Source organism: Centroberyx gerrardi, chromosome 2 (genome assembly GCF_048128805.1).
Source record: "Centroberyx gerrardi isolate f3 chromosome 2, fCenGer3.hap1.cur.20231027, whole genome shotgun sequence".
NCBI classification, from domain to species: Eukaryota; Metazoa; Chordata; class Actinopteri; order Beryciformes; family Berycidae; genus Centroberyx; species Centroberyx gerrardi.
In genome coordinates, this window is record NC_135998.1 from 16,771,058 (window position 1) to 16,786,743 (window position 15,686).

At 45.3% G+C, this 15,686-nt stretch overlaps 2 protein-coding genes across 2 annotated transcripts; one reads left to right on the forward strand and one right to left on the reverse strand.

Annotated features, from left to right (window-relative positions):
- The first annotated feature begins 522 nt into the window (after positions 1-522).
- Positions 523-3,803, forward strand: mlana (melan-A). Its single transcript, XM_071914850.1, has 5 exons — positions 523-623; positions 1,986-2,078; positions 2,478-2,574; positions 3,056-3,163; positions 3,715-3,803. The coding sequence occupies exons 2-5, from the start codon at positions 1,990-1,992 to the stop codon at positions 3,781-3,783; spliced, it is 363 nt and encodes a 120-aa protein (XP_071770951.1). The 5' UTR covers positions 523-623; positions 1,986-1,989; the 3' UTR covers positions 3,784-3,803.
- Positions 3,804-4,372: 569 nt separating this feature from the next.
- Positions 4,373-14,973, reverse strand: brd10 (bromodomain containing 10). Its single transcript, XM_071914849.2, has 9 exons — positions 14,230-14,973; positions 13,480-13,680; positions 11,734-13,340; positions 11,415-11,473; positions 11,116-11,205; positions 10,853-10,968; positions 10,350-10,546; positions 7,621-9,666; positions 4,373-6,964 (listed from the first exon to the last, which is right to left on the reverse strand). Exons 1-9 carry the CDS (start codon positions 14,952-14,954, stop codon positions 4,881-4,883), a joined length of 7,125 nt encoding a protein of 2,374 aa, XP_071770950.2. The 5' UTR covers positions 14,955-14,973; the 3' UTR covers positions 4,373-4,880.
- Between the last annotated feature and the right edge of the window lie 713 nt (positions 14,974-15,686).

Sequence of the window (15,686 nt, forward strand, 5' to 3'; positions counted from 1 at the left end):
TTATGGTATTTATGTTCACCATATGATACTATTATAATATAATATAATATAATATAATATAATATAATATAATATAATATAATATAATATAATAGGCCTATTGGGGCTTGTAGTGTGCTGTGGTAGGCTACTCAACTGTGAGTAACTTTACTTTATTTCCCCCCTATTTATATTCCAATGGGGACCTGCTGTGATATTTGTATAGTAGGCTATTGTAAAAATGTAGTATAGGCCTAGTTCTTTTTCATCAGGGTATTCTTATACAAGTTAGTTTTTAAAGTCATGTTCCTGTGATGAATTTAATGGAAGCTTGTAGCCTGTGCTGTGGCTGTGGATTAGAGGGTTGAAGGAAAGCCAGCAGCTGACTCTTGTAGTTTCACGAGTGGATAATAGTTTTGCGTTAAGGACCGCGGGGTTTCACGCTAATTACTCCGCTTCAATAGATTTAACCATGAGCCTGAAACCCGTGACGGTCATGAGAGTTTCCTGCCCCTCACTGCTCTCCTGCAGACTGAGGCTCTGGATATTTCAGCAGGGAAAAACCAGTGAGCTGAGGACCAGCACTTTCAAGAAGGAGACCCAGTCAGAGGAGCTGTTCTCCGCAATCTAATTATCTAATTTGGGTAAGATGGCCTTTTTTTTTTTTTTTTCTAACAGAGGATTCCCTGACATAGGCCTTGTTGGATGTTTATATATTGTGTAAATGTGTTTCTATTATGGCCTACTGTTGTTTAACATTACCATAAAAATGCCATTGTTGTAGGCTGAAATGAGGGTCAATTATCCGAATCAACTCTAGGCTACTAACAGAAAACAAAAGTACAGATGCTGTCTCACAGCACCTAGGTGTGCAGCATCAACTGTTGCTGTAATTGAAGTTACAGTCCAGGATAACTACATCTTTAACCCAGTTTATTGTCAGGAAGAACAGATCCACTCTACGAGGCAACTTTGCTCCAGTAGGTTAGCTGTCTTTCAGTATAGATCATAAAGTAGCCTGTTAGCCAAAATGTTTAGTTAGAATTGGGGAAAACTTTGTAAATTCCACATCTGTGAAACAAAACTGCTTTGGTAGCTCTATCAGCTCAATAGCAGTCTACAGCTAGATTGAGTTGCTTTGCTAGCTGCAACTAAAATATTCAAAGGCAAAAAATGAAAGCAAAAAATCCACGCATAGATTAAGATTAGTCACTGCAGTTGTACAGTTTGCACACCGGGCGAGAGAGCATCAGTTCAGTTCATATGAGGAGAGAGAGAGACGTTAGGGATAACTGTTAACTGAACAACTGTCCAGCACTGGAGGGACTGTGACCCAGAAAATGCATAATTTCAACCGGTGATCAGACGGCCGGTCACACTGAGTATGATACTCACAATAGTGTGAAAAGTAGGCCTAGTGTACGTCTGGGTTAGGATTAGGTTTGGGTTTAAATTAGGGCTAGGGTTACATAGTCTGTAGAGATGTACATAGGCAAGTGACACTTTGTTGAAGTTTTTGTCAGGTGAAAGTTGGTTGAGTATCAATGTTGGACTATCCAAAGTGTTATCTGCCTGCTGCCATCAGCATCACAGTGCCAGCTGAAATCTGGGAGAAGGCATGTAGCCTACATACATGGGGGGTGTGCAGTGGGGGGAGATCACCAATCAGATGATCATCTTGTTGAATACAAGGAAGGTTGTGTCAAAATTCATAACTATGATAAATGTTCACAATGATTTAACTGTTCATTACTTTTGTTTTAATTATATACGTCTGAATACACCAAAGGAAACAAAAAAAAATGCAAAATTAACACCAGTGCTCAATTAACAGGCTCCTTGTGGTTATATATTGAAATCTGCCTCTCTTGATGGTTGTTTGCATAATGGAAAGGGGGATTTGATTAAGTACACTGAAAAAAAGGCCTATAAAAATGTAACCCAGCCACTATATTATGTCAATACATTGTACAGAGTTTAGTAAGGATTTTCCTATTGACTTTCAGGTGGATGCCGTGTAATCGTACTGACGGGATGCCTCGTGGGGACTTCAACATTTATTTTGCCAGCAGGCGTGGTGGATCCATCAGAGCTGAGGAGTACGTGGATTTATTTAATTTCATAATACCTGAACTGAACTCAGGTTTCCCCACCTTTTCGGTTGCATAATAGAGTTTATCACTTTTTTAGCCTGATATAAATCGGATATGGTATTTTAAGAGAAAAAGCCATAAACTAATGCATTTCTGAAAGTGTAATTGTTTTTTGTTTCTTTTGGTGGTTGTTTACCATACTATGGTGACCGACTGGAGGTCATAGTTTACCCATGTATTTATTTACAACTGCTCATAACACAACACTAAGTTCACATCAATTAAAATCCAGTCTCTTAAAATTATTCAGCTCAACGTGATTATATTTGCAGAGTTTCTGATTTCATTCCATCTGTTGATCAATACTTTGATCAATATGTTGATCAACTGTGTTGTGTACCACAGGGCAGTGGGCGTAACTCTGCTGGTGATCATCCTGGCAGCTCTCTTCATCCTGGGCTGCTGGTACTTCAGGAGGAGGAATGGATACAAAATAATCAGGGTAAGACCACCTTCTTTGCGTACATCCTGTAATCAAACTTTAACCAGGTCCCCAGAAGCCAGTTTTCAAAGTCAGGTTACAAGGACCAGGGGCAATCGCTGGGTTTCTCTCAAGCATCACAGCACAAAGATCATCTTTGGCTCTAGACTTACAGTGAAATAATCATACTATCATACCAATATACTTTTTGTGATAAAATGCTTTAGTGGCACCATGGTCCACCTTAAAAATAATCTTGCGTGGTATAAAGTGATTTCCACACTTCCACTGTAGGGACACATCAACCGATATGATGTTGCATATTTATAACAGAATGAGACAATACTTTATTCAGCTGATGGCAACCTACTTCAAAGATTTATGTTCCTTTTTGTATTTTTCTTTTCACTCTGCTTCTCTCTCGTCTCTCGTTTTCACACACTCTGTATTGTCACGCTTTTGCATCTGCATCTCTCTCGTTTTCACACCTCTTTCTCTGCAGAACCCCAGGCCGGGGTCACCAGGCTACACAGGAGGCCAGTACAGTGAGGCAGGACCCTCGGCAGATAACAAGATGGCTCTTACTGACTTCGGCAGCCTCCGACCTGCGGTGAGAGACAGACAGACACCCCATGACTGACTTAAGAGCCTTCCCCTTGCATCCCCTTCCCTTTCTCTGACAGAGGCGTTTTTAAAGTTAGGCAAGAGTGGGTGATAGTAAATTGGGCATTGGAAGTAAAATTATTTCTTCACTTCTTTAAAAAGAAGATCTAATTTCAATACGTCAACAATGAACAACAAACTAGTGTTTCAAACTCACTGCAACCCAAAACCAAGTACAGAGGGTAGTTGTTCAAAACAAAGCCTGGGGGCTCTGACCACAGTGTGGAGCACGTGAGGCTGATGCAATGGATGCCTGCAAGAAAGATTATTATGTCACCAGACTAGAGGTGGGGATTAAAAACCCATTCCGAAGGGAGGCATGTGTGTGTGTGTGTTGGGGGGAGAGGAGGGGGGGCAAATCAGCACCATCTCATATGAGAGATGCTGTTGAAAAAGCACAATATCAATGAACAATAACAACAATCTCTATTGCAGCAGTTACCATAGTTTCAGTAAAAGCTAATCTTATGAATATTTAATGTCTCCTTCCTGTTGCAGGTTCCTAATGCCCCTCCAGCCTATGAGAAGATTTCCTCAGGGCCACTGCCTCCTCCCTATTCCCCCTGAGGGCCCCTGAAGAAGAGAAGCAAACTGTATATCAAACTCTGAACTTCATATGTTGTCTGTTGATACCAATTTCATTATCAACCTTTTTTCATTTTATAATTATACTAACATATTGCTTGATGTGATGCCCACTGTGACTGTTCGTAATCACCCAATGCCTATTAGTTGTGTATAGCATCGAGTACAATAATTTTATCACTCATTTTGAAAAGTCTGTAAATGTTTTTCCAGTGTATGCACACAATGTATATTGGTTATTTTAATAAACAATCAAAAACAGATTTCACAAAGAACAAGCCTAGAAGGAAGCAGCCCAAACAAAACTCGTCGGGGACAGTCGCATTGTTTATTTCCATGCAGTAATGTCCACATTTGTCCAATGAAAATGTACCTACTAAATATTTTTGAAAAATCTATATGGTAAAAATAAATAAATGTGACTTCAAAACATTTTATATGGGCTCAAACATGTAGTACAAATTTGTCTATTAGTTTATATTTCTAAAATGTAAAATGTAGTTTTCAAACAGTTACTGGTTGAAAAAAGGACAATGTTACAGAATCTGGATACAGACAGTTGTATTGTTCAAACTGACAGATAAAGTAGAGCAAGTTGTTGTACCAATCAATACAATTCCAATAAATATTTCTTGAAGCAGTATCTAATGGCATTGAAAAGTATTACAAAAACTTTCAGCTGAAATCCATTTTATCTACCATCCCATTCTACTGATTTATTACATTTCTTATTACTGGCCATGACATGTAAAAAAAAAAAAAAAAAAAAAAATCAAGAGTCCGCAACATTCATCTGAGGGCAACCCCAATAGTTTTCACTTCAGAAAACCATCACAGTATACATTTCCAGTCTGCTATGTTTGATTGAGCATACAGTTTACCTACAATATGACCTAACCATAGGGTTTAACCTACCATAGCTTTGATAAATTTAAGTTATGAGTCAAACTACAGCTGAAAAGCAGTTTCTTGACTAACCCCAAGAGCACTAGAAGCAATGGTTACAAGCCCTGACAAAACTAAGCAGCTGAAATATCAGTGGTGTCTGACCAAGTCATCACATTAGCTGGCTCATGGTCTCAGTTCATTGGTTCACTTGTGTCTGCCTGTGAAGGCTGTAGAGAGGAATTATTTGTGTGGGCGGTGGGCAGCGCTCCAGTGGAACTGCTAGGGGAGACCACCAGTGTTGCCACTGGTCTGGGGCAGGTTGTCGGGTTGACTGGGCACTGAACTGTGTTCAAAACAGCACCATCCGGACTAACGAGTAGCTTGGATGCTACATTGGTATGCTTACCTGAGGCAGAGGTCTGCAGAGAGGGCTTTCCCAGTGCTTGATTGGTCAGAACAACAGGTTGGTGGAAGGTCTCATTTGTCTTCAGTGCTCTGATTGGTTGAGCTGGAGTCATTATTACAGTGCTGCTCGATGGAGGCGTGGTTGCCACAGGAGATGCTTGGAAGCTGTTAACAGCGCCTCCAATAGGTGGAACCGTAGCAACGGGCAGCGTCTGCATCCTGGACACCGTGCTTACAATCGGTGGGACAGCCACTGTTGGCAATACTTGTGTCCGTGTGCCACCAAGTACTGGTTGCATGACTGCTGTGACCTGTTTGATTGATGTGTTGCTTAGTCCTGTGTGCAGTGAAGCCTGCAGTGTAGTGGAAGGTGCTGGGATCCTAAGTGCTGTCTGCTGGGGCTGTATGCCTGGGCCCAGGGCGGCCACTGATACAACTTGCTGGGCAGGGGGAGTGAAATGCAAACCTGCTGTGCCTGCTAACACAGCTGACGGCTGGGCTATGGCCGAGGGGAGAGGGGCTAGAGGTGGCATGACCGGGCTGGGCAGGGCAACAGCAGATGTGGTGGGTAAAACAGGTGAGGATGAAGGAGGTGTTGAGAACCTGGCCAAGGGAAGAGCTAGGGCGGGTGAGAGGGTGGATGTACCAGGTGAACACTGGGCTCGCGTAGGTGTGCCAGCAGGTAACCTTGCTGAAGTTGGTGCTGAGCCAAGGGCTGGTGTACCGGTTATGACTGGTGAAACTAGGGCCGGTGTGCTACCTAACCTAGGTGGGGCCGAGACGAGGGTGGGTGTACCTGAAACAGGTGATGCAACGTTACCAGCTTGGGGAGCTGGTAACCGTGGCAGAGCCGACATTACATTTGTTGTACTAGGTAACAAAGGTGAGCCCAGGGCAGGTGTTCCTGCTAGCTGGGCGGGCGTGACATTGGGAGTAGTTGCTAGTACAGGTGAACCAACAGCAGGTGTGCATGCTACAACAGGAGAACTTATGGATGGCACACCAGGCAGCCTGGCTGGGTGTGATCGGGGTAACGCTGGTGCTCGGGGGGCTACAGCAGCTGGGCTGGCCCCTGGAGGGGGTGCTGCTGCTGCAGTGGTGATAGCACTGGTACTAGGCACTTGTGGTGCAGGGCTGGAGATGATGAGGACATGGCTGCCTGGGCCCAAACCCTGGGGAGGGACCACAAAGCGTGTGTTGTTGAGGAGGATCTGTGTGCCAGCAGCAAGGGGTGTGGTGGTGTTAATGACTATCCTCTGCTGGATTGTGCCGGTACCAGAGGAGGTAAATGGGGTTGTGGTGGTTGTAGCCGAGAAAGGGTTGGTCTTACCAGCGACACTAGCAGGTTTTACCAAGGAGGCGGGTGTTCGAGTGTTAATGGGAGCAAGTTGGGAGGAAGATATGACTGGGGGGGCTTCAGTGCCAGTGCCACTTAGGAAATTTGGGGACTGGTGGACCAGGGTGGGCATGGTGGTTTGGGCTGGGCTACTCTGTGCAGTAGTAGTGACTTGAGCAGGAGGGTGGCTGGAAAGTAGGCCTCTGGTTAGACCGAGGTCTTTCCTGATGATGCATCCTGCAGGCGGAGTGACAGCAGTAGATGTGGATGTGGGAGAGCCTGGCTGAGAGATCATGCTGAAGGAGGAGATACCCTGGAGCTGAGAGCTGGTGGTCAGCGGAGAGGGAGAGGCAAGCTGGGCAGGACTGCTAGTGACCATAGTAGAACTCTTGACCAGGACCAGTCCAGTGGATGTGGCTGCTAAAGGGCCCATCTCAGAGACAGACACTGGTGTGCTTTTAGTTGGAGAATGTGACAGGGCACCAATGGTCTGTCCAAGGCTCGTCGTCCGCCCTGACAATTGGATTTGAACACCTGCAGACACACAAGATGGAGATGCTTATTTGTGTGTCATTCCTCAACAACAGCGAGCATAATAAGAAGTCAATTTAACGTCATAGATTAAAGCTACAATATGCAACTTTATCTTGAGACAGGAGTATATTGTTAGTCCTGCCCTTCTCCCCCTCAGTTGGTCATGTTCCCGCACCAACACTTGTCACTCATCTTGATGAGCCATCTACCTGAAACGGCATCTAGCCTGACACTGAGGGAACCGGTGTCTGTAAAGCCTTCCTCACGTTTAGCCTTGTTTCACCAAGTCCACCACTGGCCACGGCCACAGCGGTCATTTGCTGCATGTCCTCCCTCTCTCTCTCCCATACCTTCCTGTCTCTCTCTCACACTATCTCTGTCAAATAAAGCATAAAATGCCTAAAAATAAACATAAAAAAAAAATAAAAAAAGTGTCCCAAACATAATTGAAAAGGCAATTTCAGGCATTTACGCATGTACACAAAGGGTAACACACAGACTGATAAGGTATGATATCCTATTTATTTAATCTTATTTAAATGTCAAAAAGTTGCATATTGTAACTATCTGCTCATTTCTCAATCCACATTAAAAAGTACCAGTCACAGCATAAGTAGTGAGGAACGCAGCTAAATGGGAAAAACAAACCAACCCACCTGAGGGCAGGGTGATATTCTTGACCTTGGACAATGCTTCTGAGTTGATAGTGCCAACAGATTGGCCAAGGCTTAAGCCTATCTTCAACGCTTCACTTGATAATGATGTGGCCAGTGGTTGTCCACTAGCCGCTGTTGCTAGCACCTGCTTTGGAATGCTTCCCGTGGAGGTGGTGGTGGATGATGCCGCTGTGGGCTGGCTGATGAACATGACTCTTGAACCAGTTAGTGATGTTGCGGAAGAGGAAGTGACTTTTGGTACAGCTGCATTTGAGGAGGAGGAAGAAGAAGAAGAAGAAGAGGGAGTGACCAGGATGAATTTAGTAACTTGGGACCTCTCATCTGTACTGGCCCGTTTCACACCAGGCTTGCTGTTAAACTGTGCCTGTGTGGGAACTTGGGGAACACCAGAACCACCCAGTGACGGGACAATCATAGTGCTTTTTACCAGTGAATGAGAACCAGCAATGGTATTCTGTGTTGCGTGTCCTATGTTTGTTGCTACTGTAGATCCAGCTGACATGTTGTAGCCTTGACTTAAGGTTACGGTAGTGCCTGCAGTCTGGCTTCCTAGGCCTGCAAAGGGAATGCTGCCAGTGAGCTTGGGAACTGTGACAGTCGAAGGGGACTTTAATACTGAAGGGGTCTGTTTCTGAGGCTGGGCTGCTGAGATACTTGTCGCTGTTGGGATTGTGCAAGAAGAAGTCAGAGAGGGAGCAGAAGGAGAAAGAGGAGGGGAAGTCTTGGACACTAGAAAGGCTTTGAACTGAGGCGAGATGGTAATGACTGGATTGGTGGGCAAAGAACCAAGTGCATTCTGGTCCGAGGATGTCTGGACTTTGACTATGCCCGTGTTGCCCCCTCTAGTTGTGACGAGAATGGACTGGGAGTCACGGATACACACAGTTTTCAGCTCCTGCTTAGGGTCTGTAGGCTTAACAGGATCAGTAGAAACTGCACTGGTAGGAGTTGTGATGGGCGAGTGGTTTGGCATGACACTCTGTGGAGTGCTAGCTCGGGGACTGCAGGCTTGTGCCCCCTTGAAGCCTGCTGTGTTTAGGGGTCCCTGCTGCAGACGAGGGGAAACAGAGGGAGATGGGGTCCTCACCGTCCTGGCATCATTTAAGGGAGCCACCTGCTGAACAGGGATTCTGTTATCTGGAATGGTAAACCCAGGCACATTGGTGGACATACATAAGGGCCCAGCCACTTTAGAAACAGGGGCTTGGATGCCCTTAGACTGTTGTTGTTGATGGTGGGAAGACACCTTTTCTTCAGTTTTCTGAATGAGAAGGTTAGAAGGCAGAATCACCACTTGCTGCATGATCTTCTCTCCCGTGTTCTGGTCCACAATGGGCTGAACAGAGATCTTTACTGGGCTGCTGCTGTCTTTCCTTAGGAGGTGACCCAGCCCCTCAGGTACCTTATACACCACTTGGACCGGATTTTTTGGTACTGTCTGAGTCGGTTTGGCCTGTGGGGGTTTAGGAAGAGCTGCTGTCATTGTGGCTATTACTGTCTGTTGTGGTCCTTGTGTCTGCATTTGTTGAGAGTTCTGGGATTTAGATGGAGAACTTTGTGCTTTTGAAGGTTTTGTGGTGGCCACAGCAGAGCTAGGCAGGGAGACCACCCGCCCTTTGCTCTGCCTAACAACACTGCTGACCCCCAGGTAGTCAGCAGGCCGTTTCATTAAGGTCACTTTGTTTCCCACACTCTTAGCCAGCAGGGTGGGGATGGGCGTGTAGCCCTTAGGTAGTCCAATGGTAGGGTGGAGGATGATGGGTCTGGGTCCCAGTGAAGCCTGGGCTGACACCGCTGTTGCCCATGCTGAGTTTGACTCCCTGGATTGGTTTGTTTGGTCTAGTTCAAATTTAGACTCTAGTCCAGAGTCAGGAGGAGAAGTAATACTGTTACTGCCTGTCTGGCCTCTTGGCAACAGACTGAGGTCCTCGTCTGTGCTGCCCAGAGGGTGTTTTAGGTGGTTGGGAGTAACGTAGGTCACCATGCTGCCTCCAGCAGACTCAGCCAAAAACTGCCTGTTGCTTGCTGTGAAAATATTGAACACAGATGTTAGGATGCACCGATCAATCGGCCAATAGACATTCTAAATAGGTCATCTACCAGGTCACAGTTTTTCCTTTCTGAACAGAGCATTTTGAGAGTGTTTCATTATTGCTTTAATTTGCCATTTTCTTTTGTAAATAAACTGACAGCTCACATATATTCATTTCTGACACCGTTTTATGTATTTCATAGCCTATATGATTAGAAACAGTTTAATGTATAGAACAGAAGGCATCACCTATGCTGCTTCAATGAAAACATTTTCCATGCAATACCAGTGGAAAGAGGTAACAAAACACCTCAGTTGTCAAGCACACACTAACATGTAATAACAATTTTTGGTTACAAACTATGATTTACTTACAAATGGTGAGGCCATCATCATTCAGCCATAAGACCAATCTGTTACACACAGTGCTATATTGAAATTTCACTAGGTTTGCTTGCTGTGCACTTAATAATATGGCACATAATGTGCCATTGTTGATAGAAAGTCCGGCTAAAATGCATAATTTCAGCTGGTGAATGAATTGGTGATTGGCTGATCATACTGTTACAAAATCAGTAATCTAATTTAATCAAATTGATGATGTTTAAAAACCTGATTGAAAAAAAAAGTGATTAGATGAATGCGTATGAGTGGCTGAGTAACTGAATTAGATTACCTCCTGTCCAAAGGCCTCTGGGGACGGCATGTTCTGGGTCTTCCTCTTCAGCCCTGCTATAATGATCCATGAGTGAACACACCTCCTTTCCTACACTCTCTTCATCGTCTGACGATGACGAAACACACTCCTCACGTACAAAGTTATTGTAGTCCGGATGCTTCTTGAAGTCATCAAATTCTTTCTTCAAACGGAGTCTGAGGTAGAGGGGAAGAAGAAGAAATAGAGGAGGTAAAGATTTCTAGTCCAGTAATAATAATACAAAGTGTTCTAAAATCAAAGTAGCAGTACAATCATAATAGCAAAATCTTTCTTTGCAAAATTCTGCAAAATTCTGCTTTGTGCTAAATTTGTGCTGCTAGCTACGATGAGTCCTGCTCAGCTGTGCCAAAACAGTACAAGACTAAGTAATATCATCATAACAGTACAATTTTTGATGCAAAATAATAGGCTAATAATATAGGCTTCATCCACTCATAATTTCACTGTCAAATGAGTGGTACCTGTTCCTTTGGTAGGCCTTGACAAGTTTGGGCTCCCAGGGCGAGAGCTCGTTCAGTAGTCTAATTAGAGTGATGTGCAGATCCTTCACTGCTTCTCTCTTGAAGTACCACCGGCCCTGTCAGTTCAAAAATACAAAGAATTGCTCAGTCAGGTCACTGACATTAAAATGTGAGGAACCTACTGATTTCCACTGTGGCTCTGCGGGCAGTATGGGTGAATCAGTTTGAATGCACCTATTGACAGAACTGTAATCGCCACTAACCGATCTCTTTTTGGTGCTCTCCAGGTCATCAAGCTCATCCTCTGTCTTACTGATCAGCTCCCGCAACTCCTCAAGACTGGTGCATACCAACTACAGACAAGGAGAAAACACAGAGTAAGAAAAACAGAGATGAAAAAAGATGGAGGAAAAAAAGGAAGAAGGCGCAAAAGAGGGCAAGAGACATATTACAAGATGCATCAGAAAATGGCACTTTACAAGAATGACATTTACAAATACAGCAACCAATAAATTACCTGCTGAAGAAGTAAGGGATTATATTGCACCATAAGTGTGAGTACCTTAAATGATGGCTCAACTTGGGGTTCTTTTATTTTCTTTGAAGATTCAAGCTTTTTTCCTGTCAAGAAGACAATGGAAGTCTATATTTTGTTCACCAAGGAGATATTGATTGAACCAACAAATTGTTAATCATAATAATAATAATAATAATAATAATAATAATAATGATGATGAAGTAAATAATTTGAAGAATATAGCGAAATTTGTAGGGAACTATACCATACTGCATTTTGCCAATGAATCAACATTTACTTACATCTTAAGTGTACTGCCAGTAGAACTGAAGTGGGCAGGGTAGAACTGAAAGCTTTTTCTCACCTGTCTTGTTTTTTTTCCTTTTGTCTTTTCTCTTGATTGTGGTGGCAACTCTCCGCACGGCAGACTTGGCAGCCTGGGCCTGGCACAGCCTCGTCCTGTCCGCATGCCGCAGCTGCCTCTGCTCCCCTTTCACCCCCAGCAGCTGCTCCCTCTCCCGCTTTTTCTTCCGCCTTTTTTTTTTTGTCCGGATTCTGTCGTTCACCCTTTCTTCACTCGAATTTTGAGTGCTCTCAGATGACAACTGTGTTGCCAGCCCCGATGTGCCACAGCAGCAGTCGTGTTGTTCAGGTTTAACGTTACCAGTGTTGCTTCTAGAACATTCTAAACAGGAAGACACTTGGTGCCCCTGGCTGGGACTTCCTCCCTCCATTTTGACCTCTGCCACTCTGGCTGGTGAGGCCAGGTTCTTGGAGCGAGCCGGCGACCTGCCTGTGTAGCTGTGCTCTCCCACACTCAGACAGGGCTCCTGGGTCTCTGCCTTAATGGTGCGCCCTGAGGCCAATGACAAGCCCTGCTCCTGCTTTAATGCGAGTCTCTTAGACTGGTGCTCCAACTCTGCTGTCTCTTCCTTCAAATTCATTTTCACACCACTTCCTCTGAGAGAGAAGGAGTTAGTGTGAATTTTCAAGTTGGATTTAGAGTCTTCACTGGAGTCACCTTCATCAGAGGATCCTGAATCAGACTCCTCCTCCTTCAGTGACCATGAGTTAAACCCCTCATTCTCCTCCTCCCTATCCCCATTTTCCCTTTTGAAAACCCTGTGTTTCTCTGCTCTCTCCTTCCCACAGTCTTCAGACTCCCCCCGTTTCCATGGAGACTCCATAACACTTTTCTCCCTCTCATCCTTCATCCCATCCGACTCCTCACCCTCTGTCCCTGCCTCTGTTTCAATCCTCTTCACCCAGACAGGGGGGAAGGGGAAATCGGGGGGCATGCTGGGGCTCTGGCAGTAGATCCTTAAGTCTGCCCCACAAAAATGTGGAAAGTGTATATAGGCATTCTCCATGCTGTCATAGCCCAAAATGGACTCCCTACACTCATGTATGGGCTGGGCCAGCACAGCATCCTGCACATCCTTCTGAGTCTCATACACATTGTCACACAGCCCCTTCAGAAGCCACACTCGCTGGTAGAAGGGCAACAGGTGGAAGGGAATCTCCTCCAATGGACTCACCTCCCCTAGGATGCTGAAGAACTGGTGGCAGAGCCCCAGCTGTTCGGCCCGGCCTGGCTGATCATGGGAGGCACCGACAGCCCGATACCAGCCCAGGACCCGCTGCCTGAGCTCCAACTCCCAGCGGCAGTAGGGCAGGGCCGGCCGGCGGTGCAGAGTGGCCCTCCTCTGGGGCAAGGAGAGTAGAGAGGACATGATCTTGGAGAGGAAGAGGTTGCAGCGGGGCATCAGCAGACAGCGCTCCAGCTCAAAAAAGATGATCTCTGGGAGGTTGAGGGTGGTCTGAGCCAGGCAGAGGAAGTGCCCGATGGCAGGGAGTTCCCACAGGGTGTCCACAGTGTGGGAGGCGGCCTGTGACAGCAAGCTCTGCTCCCACTCTTCCACCTCCTTGGCTGACATCTCCTCTGCCTCCTTCTTCTCCAGCTCACGCTGCCTGGAAAGCCAGAGAACAGATGTTGATGGTGGACGTATTTGCATTTTACAGCAAAGTTTAACACATTTCTTGTAATATATCAGCATGCGACAGAACTATGGCAGCAACTTTTAATCCTCTCTCTCACATATTCACCCACCTCTTCTCCTCCTTGGCTCTCTGCTGCTCTTCCAGCCGGAGGGTCTGGACCATGATGGATTCATGCCCACCAACAGTGATGGTAGCCAGGCTACGAGGTGCCAGCCTCCTTCTGGTGGAGGTCCCCCCTGAACCCCGTTCCTCCTCTGCACCAAAACGACCTTTAGAGGTCACAGCCAAGGTTGTCTTCTCTCGCAGGGTCCTGGTTAGATAGATGGAGAAGAAAGAATTATGGTATGAGTAAAATTGCTTCATAGGAGCTGTTGAGGTTGTAAAAAGAAAACATTATGTCCACACCATTCACACAATCAGTTAGCAAAACAGCCGTTCAAAATGCATAAATAAATGTGATTATTTTAAATTACTGTAAGACTTTCATGGAAATCAGTAAATTTTTGATCAATAAATATGATCAATAATTTTGAAATAGGGTGACTGTGTCATCATAATGTGCTACTGACTAGATCCACATTCTCCCATTAAAATATTTTTAATAAAATATTTTTTTTTATTTTAATAAAATATTTTTTTTAAAATTAAAAATACTGGTATTGAGGCAATTCTATTCCATTTTAATAAGTGTATTTTATAAATGAGTCTGAAGCTTCCTTTGCTGTAAGTGCATTTGTTGCCAGGCAATATTAACTTAAAACAAATGAAACAACTTTTGGGCTCTGGTGATTTCAGTAGCATAACTGTTAAACCAGTCAGCGCTGGGCTTTGTTCTGAGGTGTGATAAAGTGTAGTTCACCTGGACAGCAATGTAAGCTTCTGCTCCAGCATGATTTCCAGCTTCTGGGCCTGTTTGGAGATCCAGTGGTCCACCCCGTGGTAGCGATAGCAGTTCTCCAACATCAGCCTGAAGTCTGCAACAAACTCTGTGATGGTTTCATACTCCTGGCTGACAAACTTCTCCTCCATCCGCCGCAGGCACATGGACTGTCTGAGCTGAGCCTGGCCCCAACCCCGGACCCCTCCGATACCATGCTGGGCCTCCAGGTGGCCGATGGGATGCAGGAATGGGCTGGTGATCCCTTTGTGCTTGTCCAGGAGAAAGCCAGTGAATATCCTATATGCTTGCTGGACCTCATAGTTCATATCTTCCTCAAAGCTAGTGCTGTTGGTGGAGATGCAGACCTCGGGCAGAGAGAGGTCGCTGTTGGAAAACTCTGACATGCCGTCATTGCTCAGTGCAAGGTGGTCACCGACAGCAATAACATCTCCACTGTCGCCGACACAGTGTGACGCTACCATAGTCTCGACCTCGCAGGTGCCGTTACTGAGCCCTTCTTCAGTTATGACCAGGTCTGTGCCTTCAGTGCTGCTGCTGTGCCATTTGGAGTCTGAGGAGGACATGATGAGCACATTGGGCTGCTGGGGCCCTGGGCCTGGCTCTGCCACAGTCAGGTCCTGGTTGTGGAACAGCTGGTGACTACAAACTGCTGTGGATTGGTCTGTCATATCCCCCTGATCCATGGTGCTGACACCAGGTGCAGGCACCTGAGGGGGGTAACAGGTGTCACCTATTGTGAACTTTCATGTTACAATCAGTACTCCTGCAGACAGTTTGAGGGAAGGGAGAAACTACTACCCAAACACAAAAACAGTCCCGACTGAGCAGGTAGTTACTTATACTCTAACAGATCTTATTTACTGCGGTGAGGTGTTAAAGACCCAACATAACAGCAAGGTAGGTAGATTAGATTAGGTAGCCAAGTTTTCTGCTAGCTTAGTTCCTAATGTCATGACAGCTACCCATATCGATGAAGCTCAGTCATACGGTAGGCTACTAGAATGTTTTACCTCATGCGGTTGTGTCCAGATTACTATCTTACTTACTTTCCCTACCTAATCTTAGCGAACTTTTCTTTCCCCGCGAATCATTGGCTAGCTAGCTTGAAGTTAGCTAATATTAGCGAGCTAGCTAACGGTAGTTACAGACACCATCAAGTCTAGAAAGTTTCTTCTTTTTACTCATATCGCGATCTAGAATGCACCCATTTATCACTTCCCTTCTCCTGATCACGTGTAAAAATAAGGCCATAACAAACTGACCAGAGGGAGAGCTAGGTTGGTTAAACAACATACCTCGGCGTTTTCAGTGCGGCTCCAGACACGCACCACGCAAGATAGCTTTTAGCAAGCTTAGCTACCACGGCAGCTTGCTAGCTGGGTTAGCTTGCTATTGTTTCCCAACTGAGGCCTGTA